This window comes from Gossypium raimondii, chromosome 11 (assembly GCF_025698545.1).
Source record: "Gossypium raimondii isolate GPD5lz chromosome 11, ASM2569854v1, whole genome shotgun sequence".
Lineage (NCBI taxonomy): Eukaryota > Viridiplantae > Streptophyta > Magnoliopsida > Malvales > Malvaceae > Gossypium > Gossypium raimondii.
The window spans coordinates 50,210,665-50,231,391 of record NC_068575.1 but is presented as its reverse complement, the minus strand read 5'-3'; the positions used below and the strand labels follow the sequence as shown (position 1 = coordinate 50,231,391).

Sequence of the window (20,727 nt, the reverse complement as noted above, 5' to 3'; positions counted from 1 at the left end):
GTAGGTCTACAATGAATCTGGACAAATCTAGATGCATTTGAATTTAGACAACTATACGAGGAAATTCATTCTTCTATGTAAAGACTTTTTTTTATTTTATTATTTTAAAAAATTAATTTTGCTTAATTAGCACCAGGTATTTCTTTGAAGACACAAGATATTTACGCCATCATTTTTGGTAGCTATTACTTGGACATTTTCACTGATGAAGTTAATATTTTTGGTAAGCTCCTTTTCGATTGTTTGGTACATGCGTTTCCATAAGATTGTTCATAAGTCTTATGATAAAGACCATGACACTTTCCGTCATTGCCTTGCCTATTGTTGGCCCTTCTCAGTTCATGAGAAATTCACCTTCAAGGAGGTAATTGTTTTTCAACCTTTTTATTTTTCCAATTATGTTTTGATTTTGTGGAAAATGGGTTCCAGGTAATGTGGACTTTCTCCTTATGTATATCTAGAAGCTGTTACCACTTACCATACTTCCTCAACTTATATATTCTTGACAAAGGACTATAAACATTGACAACCTGACTGGCAAATGCGTATTTTTTCTTGGGTATGCTTCAAAAATTTTCAATGTTTTTAAAGCAGTGTTTATTTAGTTTATTGGCAATATCTTAGATCTTTTGCTCTCTATGTTAGTACTTTTTTTTTCTTCGATTGGTCCTACTTATGTTTTAACTGTTACTCATATGGTAAGGACTATCTTTTCAATTAGCAAGTTGAAGTTCACACTTCATAGTCGTCTCACTGCCAAAACTTGGGTTTTCCTTTACCTTTACATCATATTTTGGATGCTAAAGTAGCTTTTGTTGTTTTAGGACTCAATGAAGTTTAGTATATTTTTGTGTTTCAAGCAATAATGAGTTCTGCTCGTAATATGAAATTGTTAGGTGCCTTTTATTTCCGAAGAAAAGAATAATAGGCCTGAATTAGAGATTTAAGGTTTACTTTATTTTGGCAAACTAAAGATTGAAATTGTAAGTTGTTCTACATATGACTCCAAATGCGATATGAAGTTTTGAATAAAACAAAATGAGTCCATTTACGAAAATAAAGAAAAATATATAAATATACATATATATATATATTAATAACATATGTGTTGAAAATATAAGTTTGTATTTAAGCAAATAAAAACATAGACAAGTGCGTATATATATATATAAAATATTCATTAGAAAATATATAAATACATACATGTACATATATACAAAAGTAAAAAAAATTGAAACTAAATATAAAAGTATACATATATGTATATAAAAGTTAGGAAGTAAAATAAAAATAAAAACATATGTATAAAATATATATAAGCATACGTATACTATATATAAAACAATATATATATTACATAAAAACGATGCATGCATGAATATAAAATAATAATAAATAATAAAAATAATAATAATAATGATACAAGATTAATGATGCCACATAATAGTATTAATAATATTAAAATAATTAATTTAATAATAAAACACTAAAATAACAAATAGAGGATTAAATAGCATCAATAATCAAATACCAATGGATTTAAAACAAAGAGTATAAAATAAAAAATATAAGACCATATAAAATGTAAATAAATTTGAAAATAATGAATTTGAAAATGAATAATAAGGGAAAAAGAGATTTGAAATCAACAATATACAAATCAATAAATAAATTATACACAAATCAACAAAATAAGAACGCAAGAGAGAGAGAAATTTGAGTAAATACTCTTAAGGATTATTATTACTCCCCACTTCCGTCTGTTACAATGAAGGGAGAGGCATCTATTTATAGTTGAGCCTCCCCAAATCCAACGGTACAGATTAATTACATCAACGGCTAAGATTAAAAGGTATCTACAAATTAAATCTCTAAGATTACAAAATCATATCTTCTAAGATTGCATATCATATCTAAGATTACATATCATATCTAAGATTACATATCATATATAATATTGCTTATCCTTGAAGATTATGTTTCCATATGCATCAAGCTTGTAGATAGACCTTCAACCTTTTCAAGTAATGGCCCATCCAAATCGGGCCAAATGATATAATTTTGGACTTTGTTTTATTATTTTGGGTTTATTATTTTTTTATGAGCCCGGGCTAAATTGGCCTATTACAATTATTAATTTAAAATTTTATAAACTATAAAAGTACCTATCAGTCCAGAATTTGCCATTATACTTCTAATGTCGAATCAGGATCAACTAGGACAGAAATAAAGGATTAGGTCGAACTCTTCTTTGGTATCAAGGTAATAGCTATGAATAGTCATTGATTCCCTGGAAAGGGTAGAAGAATGGAACCTATTATGGGACATACAATGCATTACAGGCGTATGATCATTACGCTTCAACCGGGTTATTCTATTCCACCTCTTAGAACAAAAAAAAAAACTTAAATCAAAATACTTAATACATGGCGATACATTTATACAAAACTTCTACCCCGGGCACAAGCAATGGAGCCGTAGACAGTCAAGTGAAATCCAATCCACGAAATAATTTGATCTATGGACAACATCGTTGTGGTAAAGGTCGCAATGCCAGAGGGATCATTACCGCAAGGCATAGAGGCGGAGGTCATAAACGCCTATACCGTAAAATTGATTTTCGACGAAATGAAAAAGGCATATATAGTAAAATCGTAACCATAGAATACGACCCTAATCGAAATGCATACATTTGTCTCATACACTATGGGGATGGTGAGAAGAGATATATTTTACATCCTAGTGGGGCTATAATTGGAGATACCATTATTTCTGGTACAGAAATTCCTATAAAAATGAAAAATGCACTACCATTGATATGATGTCGTAAACATAACATGAATTAGTTTAATAAATGCATTATAACTTCTTACCTTACTGGAACTCCTTTTCATTATACTTTCAATATACTCATCAATATCATTCATAAAATTTACAGAAATCATGCTTATTAATGATAATTAAATGAATATTATTCAGGAATATAAAATTTATGAAAAGCATACTTATTAATGATAATTAAAATTATATTTTGTAATAAATTAACCGAAAAAGTAAGGGGAAGGAATTAAGAATTCCCGTATCTTCCTTATAAATAAAATCTAAAAAGAATATATATTATTAAATAAGAGACTTGTCGTAATTTTCTATAAATACACAACTTTCTTTCTATATTAGGGAAGAATTTATGTTTAGGGTTCCATTCATTCAAGCAGAAACTTCAAAGATAATAGCCATGGCAAAGAGGTGCATTTTTCCCCTTGTCTTGCAAGTCACTTTTTTTTAAAAAAAATGGGTTTCATGGTTTAATATATTCATGGTTTTATTCTCAAATGCAGGTTGTTGGTTGTTATGGTTGTTGCAGTTATAACATGTGGAAGCAAAGCTGATCATAATGTTAGTTTTGACAAGAATTATCACGTCACATGGGGAAACTCTCATGTAACCTCTGTAAACCAGGGAACTGAAGTCCATCTCCGGATGGATAAAGCGTCAGGTCTTTTGAAAATCAATTAATCTTAATAGCAATCATATTTATGTGTGTATGTTTCGATGCATGCATGCGTGCATGTTTTTTTTTTAATACACAATGCATGCATGCTATGCAAACATATTAGAGCTAGCTAATTCTATGCATGTATGCATATAATAATTACGAATATTAAAATACACATAACATAAATACAGGAATTTATTAAAATTTACATAGGCTGATATATTTAAAAAACCTTTAAACTATTATACACTGTTTATATAAGCTCTTGTATTATTTTTAATTAAATAAGCTCCTAACATACAATTTTACCCTTTTGCTTTTAATATTAAAGTACAAAAATTTAAAATTTAAAACTAATTTGCATTTTGTGCTGATTTAAATTTGATAAAATAGTTTATTAAATAATAATATTTTAAAATTTCTGTCATTCTATACTTAACTCATTTAATCATTCTTTTGTAATTTTTATTATTCTTTTAAATTTCATATTGATGTTAAAATATATAGAATTTTATTACATCAACAAAAATTAAAATAAGAGTTTGAAATTCAAAATGATTTTATTTTAATATTAAAATCATTGGCTTTTACGGGTAGAAATCATAAAATAAGGGCTTGTTTAGCTATAAAAATAGTTTAAGAGCTTGTTTAAACATAATGTAATAGTTTAAGGACTTTTTTAGTATATTAGCCATTTATACAGTATTTTCTAACATTAATCTCATCCTAAGTTCTTATTATATATGCTATTTTTTTATAGCATGCTTAAAACTATCCATATCCTCCCCAACCCTTAAATAGGAAGATAATGCACTTTAACGTGCTCGAACCTGCACCTCTTACACTGACAACAATGCCAGTGCCAATCAAGCTAAATTCAACCGGCAGTATTTTAAGATGCCACACTACGTATATAAGTGAATAACATGGTTTCTTTGTCCAACATAATGCAGGGGCTGGGTTTGAATCCAACGTGGGATATGCTTCAGGGTTTTTCCAGATAAAAATAAAGCTACCCAACAAGGATTTTTCTGGGGTTGTTGTAGCCTTTTACGTACGTTATCATTTACCTTTCAGGCTCTCAAACATAACATGTATGAAAATTACTGTCTGCATGTGTGTTTTTAATGAAAAAAAAATGGGTGGGTTGATTGCATGCATGCATGCAGTTGACATCGGACCCAGATGGCAAAGGAGGAAACCATGACGAGCTGGATTTCGAGTTCTTGGGTAGCAATGGACCACCTTTTACATTGCAAACGAATGTGTTTGCCAACGATGAAGGAGGGAGAGAGCAAAGATTTCATCTCTGGTTTGACCCCACTTCTGATTTTCATACCTATGGAATTGTTTGGAACCAACACCAAGTAGTGTAAGTAACACCTAACCGTGTTTGTTTGTAGATTATCAAGATGTCCAATGAATTGGATCGGATACTAAAAACGCTTTTACTTTTGCTTTTTCTTTTGGGGTAGGTTTTATGTGGACAAGACACCCATAAGGGTTTTCAAGAACAACACAAAAATTGGAGTGAGTTATCCATCGCAACAATTAGTGATTCAAGGAAGCATATGGAATGGAGAAACTTGGGCATCAGGTGGAAGGAAAATCGATTGGAGCCAAGCGCCATTTGTAGCTAGTTTTGTAGGGTTTGGTGTCACCGGCTGCCAATTCCAGAGCAGTGATAGCAAAGATCAATGCTACATTTCCAGCCCCAAGCTGTGGTGGAATGGGGATAAGTATTTGGGACTTGACCCTGCTGAGCGTAAAGCTTTACAGGATGCTAGAACCAAATATTTGTATGATGACTACTGTTCTAAACATGCTGACATTCATCAAGAATGCCAGATTAATAAAAATACATCATATGGTATAGGTGAATAAATATAGGAGAAAGAATTGTATGAAATAGGATATTATCTCTTCTCAACATTAGTAATTTTATCTTGAATTTCAAAATTTTTATTTGAATTTAATTTTTTAAGGATGAAAATATTAAAATTCAGGATGAAAATAGTAATGTGATATTAAATTATTAGAAAAAGTTGCGTACATCTTTACCCTATAAATACTTACAATTAAGAAATACTAATATATATAAAAAAATAGTTCTTCTGTGTTGGACTGTTTTACGCATAATTAGATAGAGCAAATAAATTATACTATATTGTCTTTCTTTGTTTGATGTTACCTATAATTAAATCTCTAATTGATGTTATTGGTTAAAAAAATATTATATTAGTAGCAGCATATAAGTAATTCAGTTTCTTTTTAAAAATTTGAAGGGTGAAATAAGTTATAGATTTAGTATTTGTATTTTAATTTGGTCATTTTCGGTCTTTATATTTTTAGATTTTGAAAATTTTAGTCCTAACTAAATGATAATTATTAAATTCATTAAGTTAATTAAGTTTTATTTTTAAAATTTAGTGTGTCAAACATATTATCGCATGTAATATTATGTCTTTTATTATTTTCACATATTACTCACAAAAGTTAATTAATAGATTTAACAATTATCATTTTCATTAAGATTAAAATTTTGAAATTCAAAAATATAGTCACTAAAAATAATTCAGTAGGTGAACGTGGACTAAATCTATAACTTTATGCATAATACAAGACTAATGACATAATTTAACCAAACAGATTTAACTATTACTATTGAATTAGGACTAATATTTTAAAATTCGAAAAATACAGAAACTAAAATTAATCCAACTAAAATACATGATCTAATAATTGAATTTGACAATTCGCTCTCAGTCTCATAGAATTTTTCACCCTATCAATTTTAGATAGTATTTTAATAAAATAATATTTATATTTTACTAACCGTTACTTGAATAGTTTTTATCAAAAAAAGTTTAGTATTTTTTTAAAAAATTTTAAAAACTTATTCTATTTATTTATCCAAGCACATAATGAGTGTGCATATGACTAATCATATATGTTGGTAAAATAAGAATTATCATGCTTAACTTTCCTCTGAAAAATTTTAATAAACAAATTTTTGGGTTTTCAATTAGTCAAACTGCCAAAAAAACAAATTTCAAATGTAAAGAAATAATTTGAATATACATTAAATTTTAAGATATAATTTTGGTGTAAATCAAAATTTTAAAATTGATTTACTGTAACAAAAAATAAAAATGCATAACTATCAATAATCAAATTTTTATTCAATATTAGGGGTAGGGAAAGGGAATAAAGGTGCGCACTGTTCTGGTATCAAAACGATCACTTCTCTTTTCCGTACTAATTTAAATTTCAATTTATATCGGTTGCACCGGCTCGTTTCAGCCAATTTCAATTGCACCAACCGAAACATTATATAACGGCTGATGCATAAATAATGTTAAAATTAGATAAAATTATTTTTTTACCGACTTTAATTTTTTATTAATATTTTTATTAATCAAATTTGAAATTCAACATTAACCAAAGTAAAACAGCAATTCTAAATTTTAAAGTAAAAATTAATAAAGAATAAAAAAATTTTATAACAAACAAATTGAAGGGAAAAAAAACAATTTTAAATGCTTCACGAACACAACTTTTGTTTATATTTTATTAAACATTCATTTTATATATTTAGTGTGGGATGATCTTATTGTAGATTTTTAAAAATAATGTTGTGATAATTTTGTTGTTTAATGTGTAAGATGTTTTTTCTTTATTTACTTTAGATTTATTAAATGATAAATTTTATCTGTGAAGTTTATAGATAAGTATTTTATATAATCAATTAATATTTTTTATATTTGAAATTTCTTAATCTAATTCATTTGATATATTAAATATTTTTTTAAAAATCGGTAAATTTGAAACATTATGCCAAAATAGGTCAGTACCAATACATACCAGTTCCAATAGAAAAATAATACATCCATTGGTGGTACCTGCTACCTTAGGTAACACAGTTAAAACTCATGCCAAACAAGTATTTGACAATATTTTTAATCACCACTCCATTCTAGAGGTGAGCTTTCGATCGAATCGAGTGAAAAAAATTTCAAATTGACAAGTCTTATTTTATTATTTTAACTCGATTTGAATTTTTTTGAATCGAGTCGAGTGAAATGAAATTTGAGTCGAGTTAAATCAAGTGAAATTGTTCGAGTTAAATTAAAAAATTAAACATGTTAAATTAAATTCTTGTTACAGTATAATTAATTTCATGTTAGAATACATAAATTTGAAACCATATATATTTTAAATCTTTTTCAAACCAAAATAATAATAAAAATAACATACTTTAGCTTGATAAACTTAAATCATTAATAAACTTATTTAGGTCCCAAAATTATTATTTTAGAAAATTTTAGTTTTTTAATATATTCTTTAGAAATTTTTAAAAATTTTATAATTTCTTTAAAAAATCTTTGAATTTTAAAAATTATTTTGAATTATTTTGTAATTTTTCTTGAGAGTGAGACCAATTTGCTCATTTTCAAAATTGACATTCTTAAATTATATTTAAAAATAAATAATCATGACATGTAGTAGGTTTGTGTGAAGTTCTAAAAAAGTATAATGTAAATTTTAGCCTCAACGTTTATATTTTTTGTTAATTTGATTATTATTCTACTCTTTTAGTCAAATTTAATAATTAATCTTTCAAAATAATCGAATTATTTTTTAACGAAAATAATAACTGAAATATTAAATTTTTAAACATGACAGTTTGAATGACAATTCACATATACTTTATACTATTTTTATTGAGTATTTATTAACTTTTATATTTTTTGAATATTTGTATAAATTTTAAATTATTATTGATATGAAAATAAATAATGTTATATAAATATGAAATAAAAGTGGATTGTGATGCAGATTTCGGCAACAATATTATTAAAATTAAAATTTTATTCAATATTTTCGTTAAAATTAATCTAACTTTTTTTTAAGATTATTAACCAACTTTAGTTTAAAAAGTGCAGCATAAAAGATCACCATGGTAAAAAAATAGAGATTTATTACTGGTTTTTTAAAGAAAATCCGCTTTTATTTTGTAAAAGTCAAACTCGTTCATTTTGCAATGTAAATGGGGTTTTTAAGCCCAATCATAAAAAGAACATCTGAAATCGGCCTAAAAGAGAAAGAGCATTTAAGGTTTTTTTCATAACAAAACAAAAAGAATGCTCTTTAGTCTTCGATTCAGGTATTATTTTTTAATAATTAATAATATTATTATTTGAAACCTCCGCGGACTGGGTGTCCCATGGCGAAATATGTGCACTCAATATTATAGTTTCAATTTGGTAAGAAAACCCAGTAATGGTCCTTCTTCAGAGACCACATATTTTGCTCCTCCTTATAGGCACTCATCAATTCTTGCAATGCTGGATTGCTTTTGGATCGGTCAATGAAGAAGGCCAAAAACAAGAAGAATTCAGTGAAGAACTTCTATTGAAAACTTTGCCGGATCACAAACTGTTGGCTCATTTCCATTTTCAAAGCTCCGCCCCTCCTTCTACCTCTAATGGCTGCCACCACCACTTATTTCCCAAAGCCATTTCTCAGTTGGTACTTTTTCTTCTTTTAATTCCTTTGGGTCACTGCCAATTCTTGTTTATTATGTTCTTTCATGGTTCTTTTCGTTTAAATGAAGTTTTAGCCAACTGCATTCCTATAGTGTCTGAATTTATTATTAAGAAAAACCTAAGGATTTATGCATTTATTATTAGTTAATTATTGAATATTTCTCTTTTTCTACGTTGATACATTGATTGGCAATATATTGAACCATTTATTATTGTAGGAGGACGTTTTATTAGCTTGGCTCGGGTCATTTAAGATAGTTCTTTAAGGTTCCTTTTTTGGAAAACTTTTTATTAGCCTATAAACTTTAAATTATCGTTCCACCTTTTTCTTCTATTTTCATGCTCAAGGTATGATTTCCAAATTCATAAACGTACATGAGAGTGAAATGTTTTTGAAATATCTAACTTTTTCGACAATGTTATGTTTGACATGAAGTACAAACTCGGTTACAAGTTTACTTGAAAAATGTCCTGCACTAGTTGTGTATGTGTTGCAGTAATCTGCATCTCACTTTCTGCAAGGAAAAGATAATAGTTCTGATAAATAGCTTTGTTGTAGATTTCAATAAATTGACAATTAAGATAAGTAGCTTTCTTGTAAATATTAAAAGATTAATGATTAATCTAATTTCTTTTCTTTTTTTGGTGGGGGTTATAGGCCTACTGCCCTCCGCCTTACCAAACATTATAAATGATCAAGTCTTTGCAGTGTTCAAAACTGTGCACGTAAACATCATTGAACAGGTTCAGAAATTTCGAATCAAGGAAATGGAGTTGTCTTTCACACAAGGTCGTTGGAACTATGAAAGCTGGGGTGGATTTGATCCCAAATCAAGCAGCAATGCAAAGCCCGCTGGAGTTGAGTTATGGGCTGTTTTTGATGTCCCACAACATCATATTGATGCTTCCTGGAAGAACTTAACACACACTCTCTCAGGTCTTTTCTGTGCCTCAATCAACTTCTTAGAGTCTACTGCTACTTATTCTACTCCAGAATGGAGTTTTCCACCAGCTTCAGGCAATGTGAGGTATGGTACATTGCCCTGCGAAGCTGTTTGCACGGAGAATCTGAGTCCATGGTTGAAGTTGCTTCCTTGTCGGGACAAAGCTGGGATTGCCTTGTTACTGGATAGGCCATCACTTTACAGAGGTTTTTATCATTCTCAGCAGTTGCATTTAACCTCAACTGGATCTAGTTCAGAGGGGATTGATTCGGGCATCATATTAGAACAGACCCTTACAGTTGTTCTCCAGCCTAATAGTGAAATGGCCATCGAGGTCCATGCTAGTGAAAAACATATTCAACCAAGCTGGTCTCTTAGTTCAATTTTTGGGAAACAAGTTAGTGGAAGATGTGTTCTTGCAAAGTCCAGCAGTGTGTATCTTCTCCTTGACAGGGGCTTAGTTGCCGAACTGTAGTTTCCAAATAAAGAAAATGGGAAGTCTGCAGCAAATGGTTTGACCTCTGAGAACTTTTGGTCTAATCCGAGCTTTGAGCTGTCTGCTAACCCAGACAGGATATTTTTAGAAGAAAGCAGTTCGCATAGCAAGAGCTTATCAATTTTGTACATGTTTCAAGTTGAGAAATACTGTGAATCTGAACCATTTGATATTGGTCTTATGTGGAAGGTTCCTTTAGCTTGGTTCTGTCAACAAACACCATTACATGCTAGTAGGTTTTTGATGGGAAGCGGAAATGAGAGGGCTGCCATTGCTATTTAATTAAAATCTACACAATTCACTGAGGGCTTCATGAGTGCTAATTCCAAGGATGGAAGTTGTGAACTGCGAGTTGATGTTTTCCAAGTTGTCCCTTGGTATGTTAAGGTCTATTTCCATTCATTGAGGGTGTTTGTTGATCAACAACCTAGGGCTGTTTCAGATATTATTGAGAAGATACACGTTTCACCTTCCAAAGATAAATGTCTCCTGGTGTGATGGAGGTGGTTCTGAAACTTCCTTGCAGAGTGAACACTGCTGCTTTAACCATAGAGTTTGATAAGGTGTGCTTTTTATTATATTTATTCAGCTAATAGTCATTCTAGCTTTACAAGTTCTATTAATTCAACACAATTTATTTTCTTTTACCTCTGAAGTGAATTTGTTAAAACTGTTAATTTGGTTCATAGCGGTAAGGTGTTAGGCATAGTGATATCAGCTCAAAATATTGGTGTGTATTTTTGCTGCAATGGAGTCCAATTATTTAGCTTAAAACAGAAAACCTGTTTCTGTAAAAGCTATTTCTGATAAAGCAGTCATATAAAATGGCAAATTGAATCCCTCGAGCATATATAATATTGATGATGCAATACTTGGTTGGCATTGGCATTGTTGCCAGTGCAAGAGGATGTGGGGTTGAGCGCACTGAAGCGTGTTGATCCTCCTATTTACGGGTTGGGGAGGGGTTATGAGTAGTTCTAGGCATTATATCAAAAAAATATTGGTGATGCAATGTATCTGAATTCGGACCTTGACTATAAATGTTTTAAAATTCGAACAAAAACCAGTTAACCAATGCCATTTGTTATGTGTAATGCTGAAACATAGACCTATCCCAATTTCTAGATTCTCAACCCATTGGTCACTCCTTAAGCTGGATGGATATGATAAAACCTACCAATACCTTCAAATTACATAACCTTTGCTTATGTCTGAAAAAGAAAAACGGATAAGTTAGCAGTAGCTGTTTCCATCATCCTCAAAAGACTGATGTATCTTATTTTTAGATATTTCATAATTTTTTATTTCACTTACAATGTTAGAAATCCTTTCATTGCATACACAAAATAGAAAATTAGTTGCTATCCTAATATACTGCTATCAGTCTAGGACATTCCCTGCTTTGAGATGATATGTATTTTGATGAGATTAATAATATTGAACTGAAAAAATACATAGTGGTTCTTGCTCGAAGGACCAAACTTTACTATGATTTATGTGTCTTGGTATATTATCGATTAGTTGATCCTCTGTTCTGAATTGTCTGAATAGGGTTTTTTGCGCATTGATGAATATCCCCCAGATGCTAATCAAGGATTTGACATACCATCTGCTATTATTAGCTTTCCCAACTTCCATGCAAGCATGGTTTTTCTCGAAGATGACTCTTTGAACAAGTCACCACTGTTGTCAAAGTTTCAGGTATTAACCTCTTGATATTTTCTGCTCCTAAACATGACCAATTTCTCTTCTACTCTCATTTGATATTAGTTTGATTTGTCATGCAGGAAAAATGTCCTGTAATGCCTTACACAGAAGTCTTACTTGTACCTTTGACAACTCCTGATTTTAGCATGCCTTACAATGTCATCACAATCACATGCACGGTGTTTGCACTATACTTTGGATCATTGCTCAATGTGCTGCAAAGGCGTGTTGCTGAGGAGGAGAGATTTCTTAAAGCCAAGGGTAAATTTATATCATTGAATAAGACATTATCAGTTATCTTGAGAATGTGATTAACGTCATTCTCCTAAATTTTTTGGCAATAGCCCTTCTATGTGTAGTTTGTCAATAGAGACAAGTCTATTTGTCATGTTCAATGCAAACTTTTGTAACATCTGTAACAGTTGTTTCTATCAGTATATATCTAAGTACTTTAGCCCCACATGGTCAGTTGAGCAGCTTTGGAGATGAACCCAAAATTAAAGGTGGTAGACTTAAGTCGTAATGAATGATTCTTAAATTGTGCCCCTGTCAAGTTGCTTAACAACTTGATAATATAGTTCCTATTTTCTTGTTTTCTAATCCAAGATCTCTCTCTATGTTTCTGGTCTGGTTGGTATTTGGGGTTATGTTAATTCAACTCTTCATTTTTTTTGAAGTACCTATATTCATGTTGTGGTTGCAGCTTTTGATGTCTGACTGATATTTTACTTTTTTTATTTTTTCTGCTTGCAGCTGCCAAGAAAACTGGCCGGCTACCTCTGCTGCTATCGAAGTTGTCTGCCAAGCTTAGAGGTAGACGACTGGAACCTCTTCATTCACCTCCATCTTCATCATCTTTCATAAATTCTAAATTAGTATTAAAAGTCATACTAGTAGCTGGACTTGCTGTAGGTTGGCAATACTTTTTCTCTTAAAAGTAAAAATATGGAAATTTTCAGCATAGAATATGAGAGCAAAATGAAAGAATACTTTGACCTCCGAGTTAGTGAAAATGATTATGTTCCTCCACAATCCCATGAGACTCTACTTTGCATCATTCTCAGCAATTGATCATTTTCTTTTACTCCCTGAAATTTTTAATCCTTTTTCATGAAACTCCGACACTAACTGAACTTTGTTTCAAATGGTTATTATCATATGCATCAAAGTCATTAAGTTTCAAGCTGTTGTGGTGTGAGGGTTTGTGTAAATCTCCTAGTCCGACAAAGAAAATTGATCAAAGTTTCAACTTTGGTATATCTGCCATTTTCTTAAGGATGTTCCTCATGTTGCTGAAGTCTGATAATTTAGCCTTCACTAATTTCTTGTCTCATTATTCTTAAAAACCAGTCATGGCATCCCATTAGAGCTACTTTAATAAGCTCCATCAATAAAAGACATGACTAACATGCACGAATAACATAACAAAATCATCGGCTATCAAGGAAGAGATCCAACTTTTCTTTGGCACTCTTTATTTTCATTGCAGCAAGTACTTTTCCAGTATAGATTATACATGTTTGTTGTGGAAATAAACTAAGCTGTGCATGTAACCTGTAAATGCAAACTAGGGTTATGGCAAGCTCTCTTCTTTTTATTTTTTATTTTTACTTTTTGTGTGTGTCTTCACTACAAGAAACATGAATTCAGTCGAACCACTATTTACATCCTTAAAACTTAAAAAACTCTCATCTACAATGTTTGCCATTTGGTGCATTAGGCTCGGGAATCAACCAGAACTGATCCTCTTGCAAGGTACACCTACAATCACTTCATCTTCCCTCCTCCTCTTCATAGGGCCCCTCAAATAACTGCACTTAAAAGGTGTGCTCGAAACATTGCTAGCTTTACTGTTGCCTTTAATATCTACAATATGAAGCACCGAATGCATCAGTGGAAATGGTAAACGAACAAGGAATTAAACAATGAATTAGAACCATTCAGCTGTAATGATGATGGGATGATTGTTGAATGGTAAATGGTTTTAACAAACCTGAGTTTGTGTGATTAATCTTTAATTTCTTGAGCAAGCTTGCATGGTCTATCGAACACTGTCTTTTGAGGCCAACCCCAATATTGATTTCGGAAACTGAACGATCACCTCCATCATGGGATCCTGTATGCCAAGGCGAATAAGCTGCTTTAACCAAGCCAATTCCCCGTTATTTTTAAACAATGTTGTTTGTATTTTACCTGTTAAGCTGCTTTCCCTTAACTTTTTGTTCTCAAACAAGTAAATATCTTTACGTTGTAGCTTTGCAGTAAGTCCGACATCGTTTATTCCAGGCTTTCCAGCTGAATCTCGACTCCAGCTAACACAATCTTGAGGCTCATGTGCTCCTACCAAAAAAAAAAAAAAAAGAGGATAAAATGGCAACAATTCTAAAAGAACAAACCAGTGGCCACCTTCCTGATTTTCCCAAACTTTCCCAAGAACCAAACAGAAATCCAAAAAGACGACTATATTCATCCGAGAAACCCCATAAAAAGACAACAATAGTGTGCGTACTCTTGCTCCCAACTTTGCAAAGCTTGCCATCGACTATGAGAGCGCCCTTATGACCATCAGTCCCAATACACAAGCCTTTAGAAGAGAAGAAAGAAAGCAACGACCTCCACGTAACAGAAGAAGAAACAAGATCAACCCCTCGGCTTATAAAGTGGCCATTGAGCTTAACCGTTAATGGGTCTAGCCCGAACATTCGAGATATGGACCCAATGTCCAGTTTCTGGCTATCCCATGCCACGAACCGGATTAGCTTGGATACCGAAGGGCAGAAAAGCTGGATTGTCTTTGGTTTCTCTTTGTTATCACTTGACATTGATTCTCAATCTCTGTTCTCAGCCTTGAGCTATGGAAGCTTTGCTTTGCTGAGATGGGTAGAGTTGATTTCTAGTTTGCGTTGCTATCAACTTCCAACGGCTTCTGGAAGTATCTTTCAAAAAAGTTGTAGACCCATTGATTTTGGATGGGGCTTAAAGACCATGGGCTGATGGGCTTTTAGAGGCCATTGTTGAAGCTTTTGAAAGACCATGGGCTGATGGGAAAAGTGGGTGTAGCGGTGTCTGTTGAATCTCAAATCGATCTGTATTATAATTTATTGGCAAGGAATCCGTTATTACTTCTTTAATTTGTGCTCTGAGTGTAGCTTTACTGACAAAAAAATGGGTTTATGAGCTTGGTGTTGAAATCAAAGGATGAAGGGTCACTTTTTCATTGCTTAAAAAAAGTACTTTTGACTCTAAAAATACTTTTGAAAGAAAAACTGTGAAGAACAAGCTGCTTTTAGCTAAAATTTTTAACTTTTCAGAAGTGCTTTTGAAAAGAACTTCTGAAAAGGAGCTGAAAATGAGAAGCTAAAAATTTTAGTTTTTTTTCTCCCAAAAGCACTTTTGATACTTAATTACTTTTTCACCCCTCCAATAACATAGTAGTTTTTTTTTCTTGGTGCTTAATTATAATTGTGTTAAAATCCTTAATTAAAAATAAAAAAATATTTTTTAAAATATTAATTACAAATATTTAATGGTTATATTTAAATATTTAAAATATAGTTTATATATTCTAATTAAATTTTATAAATAATTAATATTTATTGCTTAAAAATATATTAAAATATTAGCAACAAGTTATAATAATTTTTTTATATTCTTACTAAAATATAATAATATTAACTAATTTAAATATTATTTAAATGCATATTTGTTACTTTATAATAACATGTCTAAAATGGACATTTTATTTCTCAAAAGTATTTTTTGACAGCAATGCTGAACACTCAAATTTTAAACCAAACTTTTAAAAAACACTTCTCAAAAGCACTTTTTCACAGCACTTTTCAAAAGTAATTTTCAAAAGTAATGAACTAGGCTGAAGTATGAGGCGGCTGTCAGCAAAATTTAAGAGCAACTCCTTCATTTTGGCCTCCATAGAGAACACATCTGCCTACCAAAATTTCAGTTCCAATCGACCCTTCTCCGCTGTTACACCACCATCAGCGGCCATCCTCGGCTGCCTTTATGGTGGATTCGGTTCTATAATTTTCTAGTTTCCTCGAGAAAGAACTTAAGCAAGTAAGAAACAATTGCCGTCTTAGCTCAGCCGGTAGAGCGCATGGCTTTTAACCATGTGGTCGTGGGTTCGATTCCCACAGACGGCGATTTTATGCTTTTTTTTTTCGGCTTCAAATTTCTGAGACATGGGAGATTTGTGCCTTTTGGGACAAAAGTAGCCTGCTTTTTCTTGATGGAGACAACAAATAACCCACCAAGAATATGAAGCTATGGCATCTCCATTCGACTGTAAGTTGACAAGTCTGCCTATCAAATTTCAATTCCAACTTCCAAATTGAACTCCTTTGAGATGGACCCTTCTCCTATCACTACCGTCAGCGCCATCCATCCATGCATGCCGGAATAACTCTGCCTCTCACCCCGTTTTGGTGGGATTCAGGTTTCCATTTGGTTTGAGGGTTAACTAAAATTGTTTTCTAGGCCTGAGCATTAACTTAAGCTCAATTATACATCAAAGCCGTCTTAGCTCAGCCGGTAGAGCGCATGGCTTTTAACCATGTGGTCGTGGGTTCGATTCCCACAGACGGCGGCTTTTTCTTTTTCTTTCTCTTTTTCTCTCCCTGGCTCCAGCCACTGAGATATGAAGGTATTGCATCATCAAAGAAATTAAGAGCTCCCTTTTGCCTTTTCCATCATCATATGCTTTTATAGTTTATATCATGTCTCCTGAGGTGCTCTTTTTGGTTACTGTTCATATGCTAGTAGTTATGAACCCAATACACAATGTAAAACCTGCAATACTAAGTTCAGACTGTCAAACATGACCAATACCAGTAAGAAAGAGAGAGCTAGCAATAGAAACAGAACAACCATTCAGCCAATTCACTTCCCTTTGAGATCACCCAATGGCATAATTCGCATCAGAAAGATTCAACTTTTAAAAATTCTCTATCTTTTCTGTCTTGTAAAATCACTTAAACACAGAAATATGTACCATTCTGCAATTGGGTTTCCGATTAAATTCAAGATCAAGTTAGATCAGATTTCTTGACGAGAGGCAAAGCTCTAACTTGAATGTGATGTCATGCCACGTCAAAGGAAAATGTTGACCGATAGTTTTTGTAATTGTCATCTTATTTGAAAATTTGTTGCAATATTGTGAGTGAGAATGAGGAAAAAAAATTAAGAGCCAAAGTGAAAAAACTCACAAACATTAGGGTAAATTTTGGTCAAAATAATTTTTTTTGCAACACTATGGGGGGAGAATTAGAATGAGAAAAAAGATTAAGGGTCAAAATGAAAAAATATACAAACATTAGGGTAAATTTTGCAATTCTGCCAAAAGAATACTACGCAATCCAACGGCGTGAGTGAAAACACAAGAGCGCCAAACTTTTCGCGGTTGCTTCAAAACAATTCAAATTCCAAAATCCAAATTAACGTCTTAGCTAAATCAAAACAGAATTCCCTCCCTCCTTCTCTCTCTCATTTGCTCTCACCACTGAGACCTGTGATTTTAAAAAATAAGGTGAAAAAGAAAGAGATCGGCACAAAGGAATTTCACCCTTGTTTTTTCTTTTCTTCATTCTCAGGTACTTATACTGTTCTTCATTTCCAGTTTTCGAACTGTTCCTCTTCTTGGATCCTTCTTCTGTATTTTTATTATATCACCAATTTTTAATTTGTTGTTTTTGGTTAACATTTTCTTGTATGTGGAATTGTCTCAATCTTTTTTTTAATTGTAGCTAATTGAAATTAATATGTATAAATTTTTATTATGAGCTGTTTCTTCTAGGTTATCGATGTTGGGTGCAATCTAGTGAAATGATGGAAAATCGAAGGAAAGAGGGGTATTTTCTTTCTGGGTATTGATCTATCTCTTAAGATCCCCGATTCTGTTTTTTTTTTTTTCACGTCAAGAAGAGTTTCCAATTTTGCATCGAATTTAAGTGTTGGTTTGAGGGAAAAGAAATAACATGGTGAGGGAGGAAAGAGTAGAGTCGTTTTACGCAAGGCTTAGAGAATCGGCTAGGGCATCATCTTTCTCTCCTTTACTCATATTCCCTTCAACCTCTGATGTGGACTCTCTTTGTACTCTCAAAATCATTTTCCACATTCTTGAATCTGATTCAGTCCGGTACTCGTGTTATCCGGTGTCTTCATTTCAACAAATCCGTGAATACGTTGGTTCTGATTTGAGTTCTTCCTCTGAGCCTGTTACCATACTTTTGATAAACTGGGGATGCCACCGTGACCTCCAAAAGGATCTTAAATTAGGACGTGGCGTGCGGGTTTTTGTTGTTGATAGTCATAGGCCGATTCACTTGCATAACTTGAGTGAACAGAATGATCAGGTGGTTGTTATTTATACAAATGACGATGAGCGGTTGGCTGATCTGGCGTATGATTTTGAGGTCATGGAGTTGGCTAATGCCAGCTATTGTTTACATAATTCGGAGTTGGATAGTGAAGAAGATGAATATAGTGAAAGTGAAGATGAGGATGAAGCCAATGGTGATGAGGAGGAAGGTGGAAGTCGGGATGGGTCTAGCAAAAGAAGAAGAATGTCTTCAGAAGGTGAAGAAGAGCCCGCGGCGCGGCGTTTTAAGAAGTTCAGAAGGGATTATTATCGGATGGGAACTTTTCATGGTAAGCCATCAGGGTGTTTGATGTATGACTTGTCACATTCTTTGAGGAAAAACACAAATGAGTTGCTTTGGCTGGCCTGTGTTTCGCTTGCTGATCAGTTTGTTCACGAGAGGCTGACAGATGAGAGGTATGAAGCTGGGGTCATGGAGCTTCAGCAGCATATCAACAGTTTAGGGAATTTGGATGTAGTTACTTCAGTGACTCTTAAAGATGGAACCAAGGTTCGAGCACCTGATTCCTCAAGAATTGCCTATGAAGAAGAACCAAGACTTATGCTGTTAAGAGAATGGAACTTGTTTGATTCAATGCTGTGTTCCTCGTACATTGCCCCTAAGCTGAAGACATGGAGCGATAATGGTATGAAAAAGCTTAAGCTTCTTCTTGCAAGGATGGGGTTTGCGCTGGTGGATTGCCAGCAGAAGTTTCAGTACATGAATTATGAGGTGAAACAGAAGATGAAAGATCAATTCGAACTAATTTTGCCTGAATATGGACTCAATGATTTTTACTACAAAAGTTTCTTGCGTCATCATGGTTATACTTCAAGGGTTTCAGCTGCAGACATGGTATATGGAGTCACTGCACTGCTTGAATCATTTGTGCAATCTGATGGCTTTTGTGCTTTGAAGCAATTCGGGATGGCATACGATGCATTGTCCTTAAGTAATCTTGATAAGCTGACGGCTGGAATGGAACAAGCAATCAAGATACAAAGGGCTATTCTCAGACAAGGAAGTGCTGCAATAACAAAGAGTGGGTGCATCAGGAGTGGAAGAAAGTTTAGGTGGGTGAAGGTTGAAGATTCAGTGGACGCAAAGCTGTTGGGTCACCCGCAGGCTCTGACCAAGTTCTGCTACTTTCTAATGGATGCCTTGAAGGAGAAAGGAGCTAGGTTGAAGCCTTTGCTTTGTGCCTGCACGTCAGAAGAGGCAGCTAAGGTGTTGATTGTTGGGGTGTGTGGAAAGCCTCGCCTTGGAGCACTTCAAGGGAATGCATTTGGTCTTGCATTCAGGAATGCTGCCGAGGAAACTGGAGCTGAATACTTCCATGAGCTTTTTGAATCTTCATGGATTGGGTTGAATGCAGGTGCTGTCAATTCCTTCATGGTTAGATTAACTGAGAAGCTTTGATGTCAATCTTTCAATGTGTGGTGAACCGAAAACTTTGCATGTTCTCAATAGAAAAACATTTGCTCCTTGCTCCAAGTGACTAAAATTTTTAGCTAAAATGCAAATCGATTATTTTCCTCAATCCCTTTTTGTTGATACAGAGATTTAGCCGAGTCTAATAATTATCTACTTTATTTGTAAGTTTCCTTCACTTAAAAAGTAGTGATAAATTAATTTAAATGACAATTAAAAATTAAATACTTTTGAATAATTAATATAACTTGTTAAATTTTAAATTAAATATAAATTAGTTGTTAAAATTAATAAATTTGTGGCTTAATTGAACAAAAAGTTTTTAAAACTATGATATTTCGCTAAAAAGTCATCTCAACCAATCAAAAAATCATGTTATCACCCATTAAGATATAATTAAAAATTATGTAAAAATATAATTAAAAATTATTTTATATTAATATTAAATCAAAGTAATTATATTAATATTAAAAAAAATACGCCACCCCGTCCCTCTCCCTCTTTCCATCTTGAAAACCTATTATCAGGTTAGGCATAATACAAAAATGCTGTAAAAGTGATTTGAAGTGTATTAAAAGAGGGAAAAATAAGCAAGCATGAGTAGTGGATGGTGCAATTGTAAGGCAAAAATTGGCATAAGTTATGCAGCTCTTTCTAGTTGTGATCGATAGTAAGACAAGGTGGAAACGAAGGAATAAGGATTAAGATGAATGTGCAGGTGACATGGGGG

General features: G+C 32.6%; 3 protein-coding genes, 2 non-coding genes and 1 pseudogene across 5 annotated transcripts; 5 read left to right on the top strand and 1 right to left on the bottom strand.

Annotated features, from left to right (window-relative positions):
• Positions 1-3,235: 3,235 nt before the first annotated feature.
• On the top strand, positions 3,236-5,380 carry LOC105801492 (xyloglucan endotransglucosylase/hydrolase protein 2). Its single transcript, XM_012632774.2, has 5 exons — positions 3,236-3,246; positions 3,339-3,496; positions 4,450-4,550; positions 4,666-4,868; positions 4,972-5,380. Exons 1-5 carry the CDS (start codon positions 3,236-3,238, stop codon positions 5,378-5,380), a joined length of 882 nt encoding a protein of 293 aa, XP_012488228.2.
• Positions 5,381-8,661: 3,281 nt separating this feature from the next.
• On the top strand, positions 8,662-13,665 carry LOC105803301 (GPI transamidase component PIG-T homolog; annotated as a pseudogene).
• Positions 13,666-13,765: 100 nt separating this feature from the next.
• Positions 13,766-15,082, bottom strand: LOC105803302 (uncharacterized). The gene is made up of 4 exons (XM_012635402.2): positions 14,702-15,082; positions 14,386-14,532; positions 14,186-14,308; positions 13,766-14,058 (listed from the first exon to the last, which is right to left on the bottom strand). Exons 1-4 carry the CDS (start codon positions 15,012-15,014, stop codon positions 13,922-13,924), a joined length of 720 nt encoding a protein of 239 aa, XP_012490856.1. The 5' UTR covers positions 15,015-15,082; the 3' UTR covers positions 13,766-13,921.
• Positions 15,083-16,279: 1,197 nt separating this feature from the next.
• On the top strand, positions 16,280-16,352 carry TRNAK-UUU (transfer RNA lysine (anticodon UUU)). Its single transcript has one exon. It is a non-coding gene; the product is annotated as a tRNA-Lys (tRNA).
• A 370-nt stretch (positions 16,353-16,722) lies between these two features.
• TRNAK-UUU (transfer RNA lysine (anticodon UUU)) lies at positions 16,723-16,795 on the top strand. Its single transcript has one exon. It is a non-coding gene; the product is annotated as a tRNA-Lys (tRNA).
• Positions 16,796-17,659: 864 nt separating this feature from the next.
• LOC105803304 (uncharacterized) lies at positions 17,660-20,106 on the top strand. The gene is made up of 2 exons (XM_012635404.2): positions 17,660-17,798; positions 18,002-20,106. The coding sequence occupies exon 2, from the start codon at positions 18,183-18,185 to the stop codon at positions 19,983-19,985; it is 1,803 nt and encodes a 600-aa protein (XP_012490858.1). The 5' UTR covers positions 17,660-17,798; positions 18,002-18,182; the 3' UTR covers positions 19,986-20,106.
• The last annotated feature ends 621 nt before the right edge of the window (positions 20,107-20,727 follow it).